This window comes from Paralichthys olivaceus, chromosome 4, assembly GCF_024713975.1.
Source record: "Paralichthys olivaceus isolate ysfri-2021 chromosome 4, ASM2471397v2, whole genome shotgun sequence".
In the NCBI taxonomy this organism is placed as follows: Eukaryota; Metazoa; Chordata; class Actinopteri; order Pleuronectiformes; family Paralichthyidae; genus Paralichthys; species Paralichthys olivaceus.
In genome coordinates, this window is record NC_091096.1 from 25,339,384 (window position 1) to 25,350,583 (window position 11,200).

The window sequence follows — 11,200 nt, forward strand, 5'->3', positions numbered from 1 at the left end:
CACATGAGATAAACTTCCTCCTTTTGGGTGGGAGGGGCTGGAGCAGTGCAGGATGAATGCATCATAGGCGGGGGATCAGAAAAAAGTCACAGCTGACTCAGTTCATTTTTAATGCAGGCAGCAACAATGCAACTGTTTCACATTCATCTTAGTCACATAGCCCCAAGCTCCATATGACCATGACTACACATGAGAAAGCCCCTGTGAAAGAGTGAAAACCCAACAAAGCAACACGTAGGACTGGTGTAAATCAGAGAGTACACCCTGGTGACCACTGTTCTTTACCATTCTACTTTAAAGAAAACTTATAAAAACTTATCTCGAATGAAATTATATCTATATAGCTCATATTCTCAAATCACAATTTGCCTCGTGACATCCTTTGCTCTTACCCATCAACGAGAGTGAGGAAAAACGACCACAGAAATGTAAAAACCTCCGAGAGGGGGACGCACAGCAATGTAATAGATGTCACGTGTAACAGAGCCCATCAAAAAAGTAACAATACCACTAGAAAAGTATTAATACCAAAAAGTCTGAGAGAGATGAAGGGAGAAGAAATGTCAATTGTAATGAGAGAAGTATTATATGTAAATAGGCACAGCTGCCACCACGATCACGATCCACTTTCAGACAGAAAATCCGGTTTAGATATTTATATCAGGACTTCTATTTGCGAATAGAAGCAGCAATAAAAATAAAAAAACTCAAGTTCAATCTGTAGTTTCATCCATCTGGAAAGAGTGACAGCAGCTGCTTCACAGTGGTTACTTTGAAACTCACCATGGCTGACACACTTCTTTTGGAAAAGTCACTCAGCGTCATCACATGACAACCAGACTGTGTCAAAAAGCTGACGGGAATCAAAGACCTCATTCATGTCAAGCAAGAAGCGACAGCGGGAAATAAACTCGCAGATAATGTTGCTGCTATTTGACTGTCCCATCCAACAGGTCAGGCAAAACAGGCAAACCTTTCACTGAAACATTCCTCAATTCAGGACATGTCACTGCCAAAACTAAGAGGATCCAACAAAGTGCCTGATGTGTTGTGACTATTTGAGGTATTTCTTACTGAGCTTTTTTCCTTTTTCAAGACACCAGTGTGTGAACGGCTGCATGTGAGGTTCCCCTCATAGTGTGAGGATGCCTTTATCTACCATTAGTTAAGGGCTACAGACTAATTCGGCCATGCTTGTCTTTACCCCATTCATCCGAGGACTGAGCTGATATATGGATGTACTTTTACTCACAAACAACATTATGTGAACTGTTCCTGTGGAATACTAAAGGAGTGAGAGGGACAAGGGAAGAGTCTCTTGAAACTAAAGACAGATGCTTAACTAGATCATATTGCATGTACACTCAGCGTTAATATAATCATATCATTACTCACTGCATAAAGTAAATAAGGAAAAGAAATGAGACTGCCTACAATCACCTACCAAGACATACAAAGAAGAACATTCTGTTCTTAGCTTTGACTAATAACTGGACTGAGCCTGGCATAAACACAGCATTCATCTCCAGTGCTGGAGTGCACATCTGACAAGAGTAATGTACCCATTATTTCTGCCTGGGTCTGTAATCCTTTTTAATCTTTTGGAGTGGGCAGTTTTATTAGCACTGCAGAGGTTGTCAAGTCATTCTTTTTTGGCATACCACAAAAAGTCATGTAACTCATTAAACTTCATTCATTTAACCAACTGTTTCTATTGCAAAAGTTACAGAGGCTTAAAAAGTAAACGTACTACTCTGCCAATGCAGTCTGATGCATCTCAGATGAAGAGAAAGGACTGGACTCCTCTTTTGGGAGAGGAGTCAAGACAGCAACTGAGTCTGTGACCAGGTCTATCCTGTGACTGAAACACATTGCAAACAGATTAATGCATCAATTTGTGAGCAGTGTTTTATAATTATAACTGTTCAAGATGGAGCGATATTTTAGAAGTTTATATACAGTTGTTCCAGTTTAGTCCCATATTTCCCAACCTAGGGGTCAAGGGCCCTTCTAATGGTCACCAGATAAACCTGAGAGGACATGAGATGATCACTGAAAGACAAAAGACGGAAAGTCCTTACACATGACGTTTCATTAATCTAGTGTTTGCTTGGTTAATCTGTAAAACTACCATATGTGAAGTGCATGGTATAATATAAATCAAGATGTTCACAAGTCAAACACAATCTTTTACTTGAGTAAGTGCTTCAGATCTGGAGGTTATAAGAACATATCAAGGAGCTGCTGCTGTGAGTCTCGCTGACTCTTTGTTGTGTTACAGATGGCTACCAGACTAATTGTCCTGGGGCCCTCTGCAGTGCTGAGGCCAGCTATCAGCTCTAATGATACCACGGTGCTGTCTTCCACCACCGTGGTAATCTAATCCAAACAACACTGCATTGTTTTCACAGCAGCTTTTACCACTGACATCAGTCCAACAGGTTCAGCACGTCTTGATCATAGAAGTCAAAGCTAAAACCAGAGTACTATTTAATAGACCCACAAGTGAACCCACCCCCCCCCCCCCCCCACCTCAACCCCCTCCTCCTTTCTCCACAGTGTCTTAACAAAAACATTCCACCGAGATAGACCCATAGACTGACTCATAAATTTAGACCGGGTTCCCATCGCAGCTGAGGCAAGAGCGGCAGCCAGCAGTGCTTGCGTAAGGATCTAGAGTCTCGACCGGAGAGCAAATTTAGTTGGATGTAAACAAGTTTACTAAGGTAATTAGAGGCAGGGCAGGAGTTTTAGTTCAAACGTTTCCCAAAAGCTATTTTTTGTTTGCACACGTCAGCCAAGTGGGGAAGTTCAGTGCTCTGCTTCAGGCTTTTTACCTTCTCAGAAAAGTGGACCACCGTACAGAGATACGTCAATCTATAAGAAACTCTTTCATGATCCATACAAACAAGTTGCCCTGATGCCTGTAACTATGAGTCAAATGAATCTAACTCTAAGGCATAAAGGTACAATGTGTGTGCAGGGCTCTCATGAACATCAGAAATATAAGATGCACACAACCGACAGCATAATGAGAATGAACTGACCTCTCAGGCACATTAAAGTAACTTGACTATTCACACGCCCAGATCTGTTTGAGGATGTATGACAAAGTGTTTTCCACTGAAAGATATCAAACACAATATGACAGAGAACATAATGTGATATATGGGGGCTTGTGTTGTAAAACACTCAGTTGGTGATTAACTGGCTCTTTCAGTGCCAGTGTTATAAATGCAAAATGAAATGAATAGATCAAAGTGACAACAGCGTGGGACAGCTAGCATCACTCAGAACTGTGGAGCGTCCATGGAGATCGTCCCGGACTCACATTAGATCCCCAGCATGCATCATTATCCCCGTGTGGCCCTGCCTCTGCAGAACTCTTTCCTCATTTAGCAAATTACTTTGGTTTTTCCTCCCCACAAATTCCACCCTCATTAACCTGTTTTCCAGCAGGATCACACAGCTGTTTTCTGTGAAACCTGACGCAGTAAACAGACACAGTTAGCTCGTAGTGAACACAGTGGAGCATTTAGCCAGTAAGGAACCTGATTTTTCCTCTGGATTAAGTGAACCCAAGACAGAATTATTGGACTTTAGTTGGACAGAAACCATTCCACATACATACTAATAATAGTTTATGTCTACTAGTTGTATAAATAAGCAACTGTTAGCAACACATAAGTGATATCGATAATAAAAGAAATGTATTTAACAAATGAACCCTTGAAAAACCCGGCACTGACCCAGCTGTAGTAGCTACAATAATACAATGTTTATCATTTCTATGGACTACAACTCAATGTTTGTCCACTGTGCTGTCTAATAATAATGACATCTGGACAGTACAACTGATAATGAATCAGATGATATCATTAATTAAATTTACCTCATAAATTATGTTTTCACCCTTGTCTGTTTTTTTTTTTTGTCGATTTGTATTATGTGAGTTAAAAGGATTACGCAAAAACTACGGGTTATCATGAAAACATGACATATGGGATGGATCCATTACATTTTGGGGCACATCATGATCAGGGGGCAGATCCACACATGTTTTCCCTGTAATAAAAACCTACATCTTGTGAATTTAAATGTGGATTCATACTGGGACTGTTGGCTCTTGGCGGAGGAATGTGCTTTATGGAGTACCATTCTAATTTTACTTAATAATGTTGACAGATCAGAAGGCTGGCTGACCTAACGTCATAGAAGTAGGTTTGATTAGTTAACTTGAATGTCAGATATTCATTGAACTAGTTCAAATTAATTTCAAGCAGTGGGCTCAGTTTCAAGAATGGCTCTCTTCTTCTACTTTCTCTCCACATTTCTTTATTGTAACGTCAGCTCCCCTGTTCTTTCTGAGGCTCTGTTTGTTGAGGTATGCCTCATGGGATAATACCTTATGACCTGCTCAGCCTCCAACAGGTCCCAGCAGCAGGTATACCTGAACCTATTTAAAACAGGTCTCTCTGTGCTGAGAAGGGCGTGTGTGTTGAAAGTGAGAGTGTCACACCTCGACGGGCCTGTTGCCCACCTAAACTTCCCCCAGAGCCTGAAGATTTAACACTGACAGGGAAAAACACTCCATGTTCAGATTTCCTGTTTTCTTTGCCCCTCGCCCACTGACACTGCTGACACTGCTCTGTGTGTGGCTACATAAGGGAACACTTTGTCAATGTGAGCAACAACATGTGTTTCTAGGATCTCTATGAGGGAAACACTGTTAAACAATGACTAGAATAATTAGCACTATAACTAACATTTGTGTTCTGTTTGGTGGGGGGTGGGGGGGTTATTTGTGACAAATAACAATATTAATTCTTAATAATAGCCCTACTGACAACCAGGAAGTGTTTTGCTCTCTGCTGGGAAAAAAGTAAGCCCATCTCTGTATCTATGTGGTTTGATGAGTTGTTAATTTGTGGCCCATAAGAAAATGTGATGTGTAATTTAAATGGATTTATCTACTCAGCATTATGCTGATGGAGGGGTGGGTGAAGGGTTTGGGCCCACAAAACACTTCTGGAGTCTCAGGGGTTAACAGTGTTTCAGCAGAATCCAATACAATTAAAGTCAATGGTGTCCTTTTCTTAAGATATAATAAAACAACAGAAAAAAAAACTTAACATGCCTCCGTACATCTCATGTGGTGTCATCCAAGTGTCTGCAAGCACCGACATTCGTATTTGACTCGAAACAAGGTCATTTACATCATGTTTTAAGCCTAAATGTCCTCTGATAACTTTCTTACGAGGGACCATCGAGTACATCAGCATTAGGCTACGTAGGCTAACTTCATTAATTCTGGTAGCTGACATTTAGCCTTAAAATAAGAGTTGAATACAAATGTTGGGGCTTGCAGCAGTATGGAGGCATGTTGTGTTTTTTTTCTGTATTATTACGTCTGAAGAAGGCTAAACACTGTTTATCCCTGAGACTCCTGAAGTGTTTTGTGGGCTCGAACACTTCACCCACCCCTCCATCGGCATAGTGGCGAGTAGATAAAGAGTGAATTTTGAATTGTGAACTATCCCCTTCAAGGAAGAAATAATTTTTTATTTGGGGTCTCGTTTTATCAAGTTTCTCAGAAAAGTGGATTCCAACCCATGTGTCCGGACCAAGAGGTCCCAAGGCACATCTGAGGGATCAAAAGTTAGGTAAAAAGAAAAAAGGAAAAGGGTTAGAATTATCTGCTGATAATTTTTTAATAATTTTTTCTCTTGCATTCAGTGGCTGAAAATGTTGTTAATGTACTAGTTTTTCTTAGGAAATAGAACAAATAGGAGAACAGTTTGTACCAACACTGCCTTTCTCACAGAGAGAGGGTTTGTAAGTCATTACCGAGGTATTTGTACTTTCAAGGTTTCATTTGGTTTCACTGCTGCGGGAAAACTGAAAGTTAAAACTTATTCTTAGCCCCTGGAAAAAGCCTGAAAGTTACATTAAGTTTCGGGTGATCTCTACTTCCCCACCTTTGTCATTGACTCAAATTGAAATTAGTATAACAGCATAAGCAAGACACCCAGGTGCGCTCGTGACCGTTTCCAAAGAGGAAATGAGAGGTTAGCCATGTGATCTTGGTCATTTCCACCCTCTCCCCCCTCCCCATATCGCCCTCTAAATCTGACAGCTTGTTTAATATGACTCTGGCCTGGACCTCGCATAGTTATTCTTATCAACAATCAAGGCAAGGCTTTTCTATCCGTCAGATGACAACAAGATGGGTGTGAACCCTTTTATCAGCTGGTCATCAATCATTGATATGATTAAATACACCGGCACTGAAGGATAAAGATATCTATGAATGAGATTACCTGATAAGGAGCCGTTTCCACAAAATTTTACACATTTTAACTGCATCAGGAACTAAATTAGTGGTTGTGTGGGATGTATGTGTGTGTGTGTGTGTGTGTGTGTGTGTGTGTGTGTGTGTGTGTGTGTGTGTGTGTGTGTGTGTGTGTGTGTGTGTGTGTGTGTGGACAACTTTAATGATAAATCCAGGCACTTCCCTTGAAGCCAGCCTGGCTCTGGGTCTGTCCTGGTTGCAGAGACTGCGTGGCGCTGGCTACGCAGCTCAAGGCCTGGAGGAGTTTTCCTTCCAGCCACACACACACACACACACACATGCTTTTTCATGCATTCTTCAGATTCCACATCTGATGCATAAGTCTGTGTGTTTGAGCATCACTCTGAATTGGCCACTTAAGGCATTAAAGAAAAAATATAATGACGCTTGATCTGTTACACAGCTTTCCCTCTGCATTTCCTCCTAAGAGGTAATGTAGTCAGCCGCATGTGCCGGCATCTAAAACTAAAATCAAGAGTAGAGAAGTCTGCTAACACAGACCAAGCATCCAAGCGTCCAAGCTGGCCAACAGGCCACCATTTCAGTTGAGATATGATAATTATTTCCACTCATGATGTTGAAAATGTTAAAATACAAAGTTGTACATAAAGTACATGGGGTGGTAGGATAACTTAGGCTACATCCATACTGCTATTGTTTTTAAACTAACATGATCTCTGTCCTCATGAGCCTTTTGGCTCTGTATCAGTTTTAATCCCAATCCCGTAAAAATGGCTGAAAATCAAGTGACCATTAATGAACACTGGGCATGCGCGTGCCGTGTCATTGTTAGTTGCCGAATTGTTTCATACTGCTTGAATAATAGCTCGTCTCCAAAAAAACATAAGCAGTTGAATGATTGTAAAATGCAGCATTAAACTGCACAACAGCTCTTAGCAAAGACAACAGGTTCAGCAGTGCTTGTAATTTTTTTGTCCATGTTGCGTTTCCACTGGTAGCTGTGGCTGATGCCGGTTGTTTTCTTTTGGAAAGGGTCATGTGACAGGAGCCTGACGAATCAGGCTATGCCGTGGCCAAAAAAAACCTAATCAGCAAGCGTTTGTGTCTACATTATTGTTTCCACATGTCTCTATTTCTTCCGGTCCAGACTAAAACTCTGCTACGTTTTCAAACAATAACTGGGCCAAATCCAGGCCTCTATAACTGGGCCGGCAGCATTTCCAAAAATGTATCGCGAGAGAAAAATTATACTGTAAACGCTCACATTTGTGACCTCCATGTTTCAGTATCACCAACTTCTCCTCCTCCTTTACCTCTGTGCACAGCGTGCTGCGTGTGACGTCTTGGACATTGGAGTCTGATACTGGCAACGTTTGACAAGACATTGTGAACAGCAACATGAAAAAATAAGCAAAAAGAAATAAGCAAGAAAAGCTTGCAGTGTGAACGCAGCTTAAATGAATCAGCTAATCAAAGTCAGTGGAGTTCAACCTCTAGAGACCTGAAATTCTATACATCATAGCAAACCATCAAGTCTTCAGTCTGGACCATTTAGCATTATTAATGTATCATCACAAGGATTTAAAAAAAACGTCAGTGTGTGATCAGCTGATCTCAGGCGTAGGGCCAAGCGGCTTTCACACTCATCAATATTAAGAAGTCAGAGTGACAAAGATATTCTCGTGTTGTGACACATCAGATGCTGAACCACTCCCTTTGATACCCAGTGGGATTACCATTTCATGTTCCCTCCTGTACACGCCGTACTGTACCTTATCTGCCACACTGCTCAAGATCAGACATGTCCTACATTTAAACTGAACACGTTTCAACAGATCAAATAGCAAGATCGGATTCTTATTTATAAGAGCTGCAGCTGACAGAGGTGCAGATCTTATCAGGAGCATGATGAGTGCAAATGCTGCTGTTTAACAAATCATGACACCAGATCAGCAGACTCGGGCTCGTCAGCAATATTCATGTCTGTTATTTAAAGTGAGATCAAAGTCTGAATGGTCAAGTGTGAGCTGATAGAGTCAACAGACAGGGTGGGGCAGCTCCACCCATGCTCCATAGAAATCAAGCTGCCTGACAGCTATCTGCCGTCTTTTCCTGGAGATCAGTGGCACTGAAACCTGAGCTGATTCGGAATAGTTGAAGCCCAACAGAGAACAAATGACACTTCCGTGATTACATTAGTTTTTTGACAGGATATTCAATAAATGTGAAAATATGTTAATAATCAAGAAATCCTTGGATAATGATGAGCTTTTCTTCACCATATTCAAGATGAACCTGGAACTCATTTCTGAACTACCGGTTGGAAATAATATACTTGTAGTGTTGTAGTGTGACAAACTTTCTGGTATTTTATAGACCAAGCAATGATGAAATCTCAATTCACTGTTACCGCTTTTCTCCTTTGTTTAAATTACAAACTTAACAACTTAGGGTTTTGGATAGTTTCTGTTTGACATCACCGATGTGACCTTGGGTTTCAGGGATACTGTGGCGAGCATTGTTTCTTCATTCTCTGTCATGGCGTAGACCAAACAATCATGAAACTTATAAAGCAGACAAATTGATGATAATATCTAAATACAATAGGCTCAAGACTAAAAAGTTAATGTCTGGTCAAATAAAAAGCTTGTAATCAACATAGTAGAGTAAATTCAACCGTTTTAAAACCAGTATAAAACTGACCAGGATCGTTAGTTTGGTCAGACCCCCTCCCCACCCCTGTAGCTACATGACAGAAAGTACACAGACGATGGCACAACACATGAACTCATTTCATCCAGTAAGAAGAACCAGAGTCACACCAGCATTCTCACACATTAAGCGACTCTTTTAGAGAGCGGCCGCTGCGTAAAAACGCACGTGTGCCAAAAGCAAGCACGCACCAAACAAGCGTCCGGAGCCCCTCACCTGAGATAATCTCCCGCTTGGCTTCATCCAGGTGACTGGAAATGACGTCCCCCATGCTGGATGAAAGTCACAGAGCCGGGCTTGACGCCTCCGCAGGTCTGAATGTGGTCTCCTCGCAGGACACGCGCAGGGGGATCGGTTCAGAGAGGAGCAGCCACTAGCAGAAGCCTCCTCACCTCCTCTCCAGTGTTGGACTGGAGCGCACGCAGGACCCGGGCGGTGGCAGACAGAAGGAAAGTGTGGGGCCTGTTTCTCGGACAGACACACCCTCCTTCAAAGTGAAGGGCCACTCCCACTTTACGCTTGTGCTGCGTTCACGGCATGTGGGGAAAATCACCGCAGTTTCCAGAACGAAAATACCTGTGTAGACGGTAGAGAAATGACAATACTCAAACATTTTTGAGATTGTATTTCAAATACAACATTTCAACTACTGCTACTAGAGCTAAGTAAGCTATTAGAGCAACATTTCTCTCAACATGAAGGTTTGAACAGTGCTACAAAGCCAGTTACATGAATTTAGAGGAGAAACATTTATGAATCTGAAGGCTACTTTAAAAAGTTACAAACTACATTCATTGTGGGAACTGTTGCTTTCTGTATCATTGTTCAATTACACATCTAGTATATTGATCAATCGTGTTCCATATAATGAAAGAAAATAGAAAAGATGTTCTTCGTGTAATAAATGATAAGAAACTGCAGTAGAAAATATCAATGTCTGTGGCATATAAGTGACACAAGCAGCTGGAGTTACAGGGAATTTAATGTCATCAGGAAAAAGCAAAATTACAAATTACAAAACATTTGCTGTAAAAAAAAAGGGTTTGTTTTGTTCACATTTGTCCTCAAGTGCATCTTTCTATAAACAGTAATAAGGCCCTGCTGCAAATTCAGATTTTGTGTTTTACTTTAATATGAAGCCAGTGCATCAATACAGTCCATAAGGCCTCTGTGAGAACTTGAGATGTATCAGCACATAAAGTATATACTATTGTTTCTCAACAGAAATATAATAATAATACCGTCGTTCTGGATATTCTTATTATTGTTTATATTATATTATTATTAATACTCCTTTAACTGGATGGTTTGAATGAAAGAGACAAATGAAATGTTTGTGTTTAAAAACATTTACATCAGTGCGATTAGGGCATATATATATATATATATATACACACATATATATACATATATATATATATATATACATATATATATATATATACATATATATATATATATTGTTGAAACATCGGTATATACCAATGTTTCAACAATAAAGGCATAAAGAAGTTTGCAGTAATGTTTTGGGGCTTTTCTCCTCCTCTTTGTTCACCTCTCCTTTGCTGCCCTCTCATGGACACCAAACCTTACTGTTTTCTAGAAGTGTCTTCATTCCAGGCTGCTGTCATATTGACCACATCTGTGTGGACACCAGGGAGGAGTTATGTCTGCTCTGCACCTCTCCTTCATACATTCCTAACCCACACTCTGCATTTTCAGAAAACTTTAAATCATCAGCATCTTCCAACAGCTCGAATCTTAATATATCTTTAAATATTAAAACATGAATCAGTAGTTTTTTAAAACTGCTTTTATGTATATTTATTTGTTCTTCTTTTATTGTATTTCATTACAATAGGTTTGACATCCCTTTGTTACAGCAAGTCAGATCTGCACAGCACATAATCGGTTTCTGTTTTTGACTCATTATCTTCAAAATAAAAGCCCATGAAAAATCGTCTGTCGAAATGAGAAAATATTGTCAATAGCTCTTTTGTGCATATCCTGATGTGCTTTGTAATATCCTACACAATTCCACTTTCAGCATGTCCACATATTGCCTGTCTTTGTGTCTGTGAGCTTTTTAGTCGTATTGGTTATGATAACACCAACAACCATAGTTTTTCCTTTAGCTCCAGTGGGAAGTAAATGCTGGATCCTAAAACACAAAAA

The 11,200-nt window shown here is 40.4% G+C and overlaps 1 protein-coding gene across 2 annotated transcripts in view; it reads right to left on the reverse strand.

The window, feature by feature from the left end:
- niban2b (niban apoptosis regulator 2b) overlaps positions 1-9,514 on the reverse strand; it is a 32,940-nt gene extending 23,426 nt beyond the window's left edge. The window contains exon 1 of one of the 2 annotated variants that reach the window (XM_020102393.2): positions 9,242-9,514. In XM_020102393.2, the coding sequence (XP_019957952.2) occupies positions 9,242-9,296 (55 nt within the window). In that variant the 5' untranslated portion in view covers positions 9,297-9,514. The remainder of the gene's footprint in view (positions 1-9,241) is intronic. The other variant, XM_069524376.1, reaches the window with a different exon arrangement.
- Positions 9,515-11,200: the final 1,686 nt, after the last annotated feature.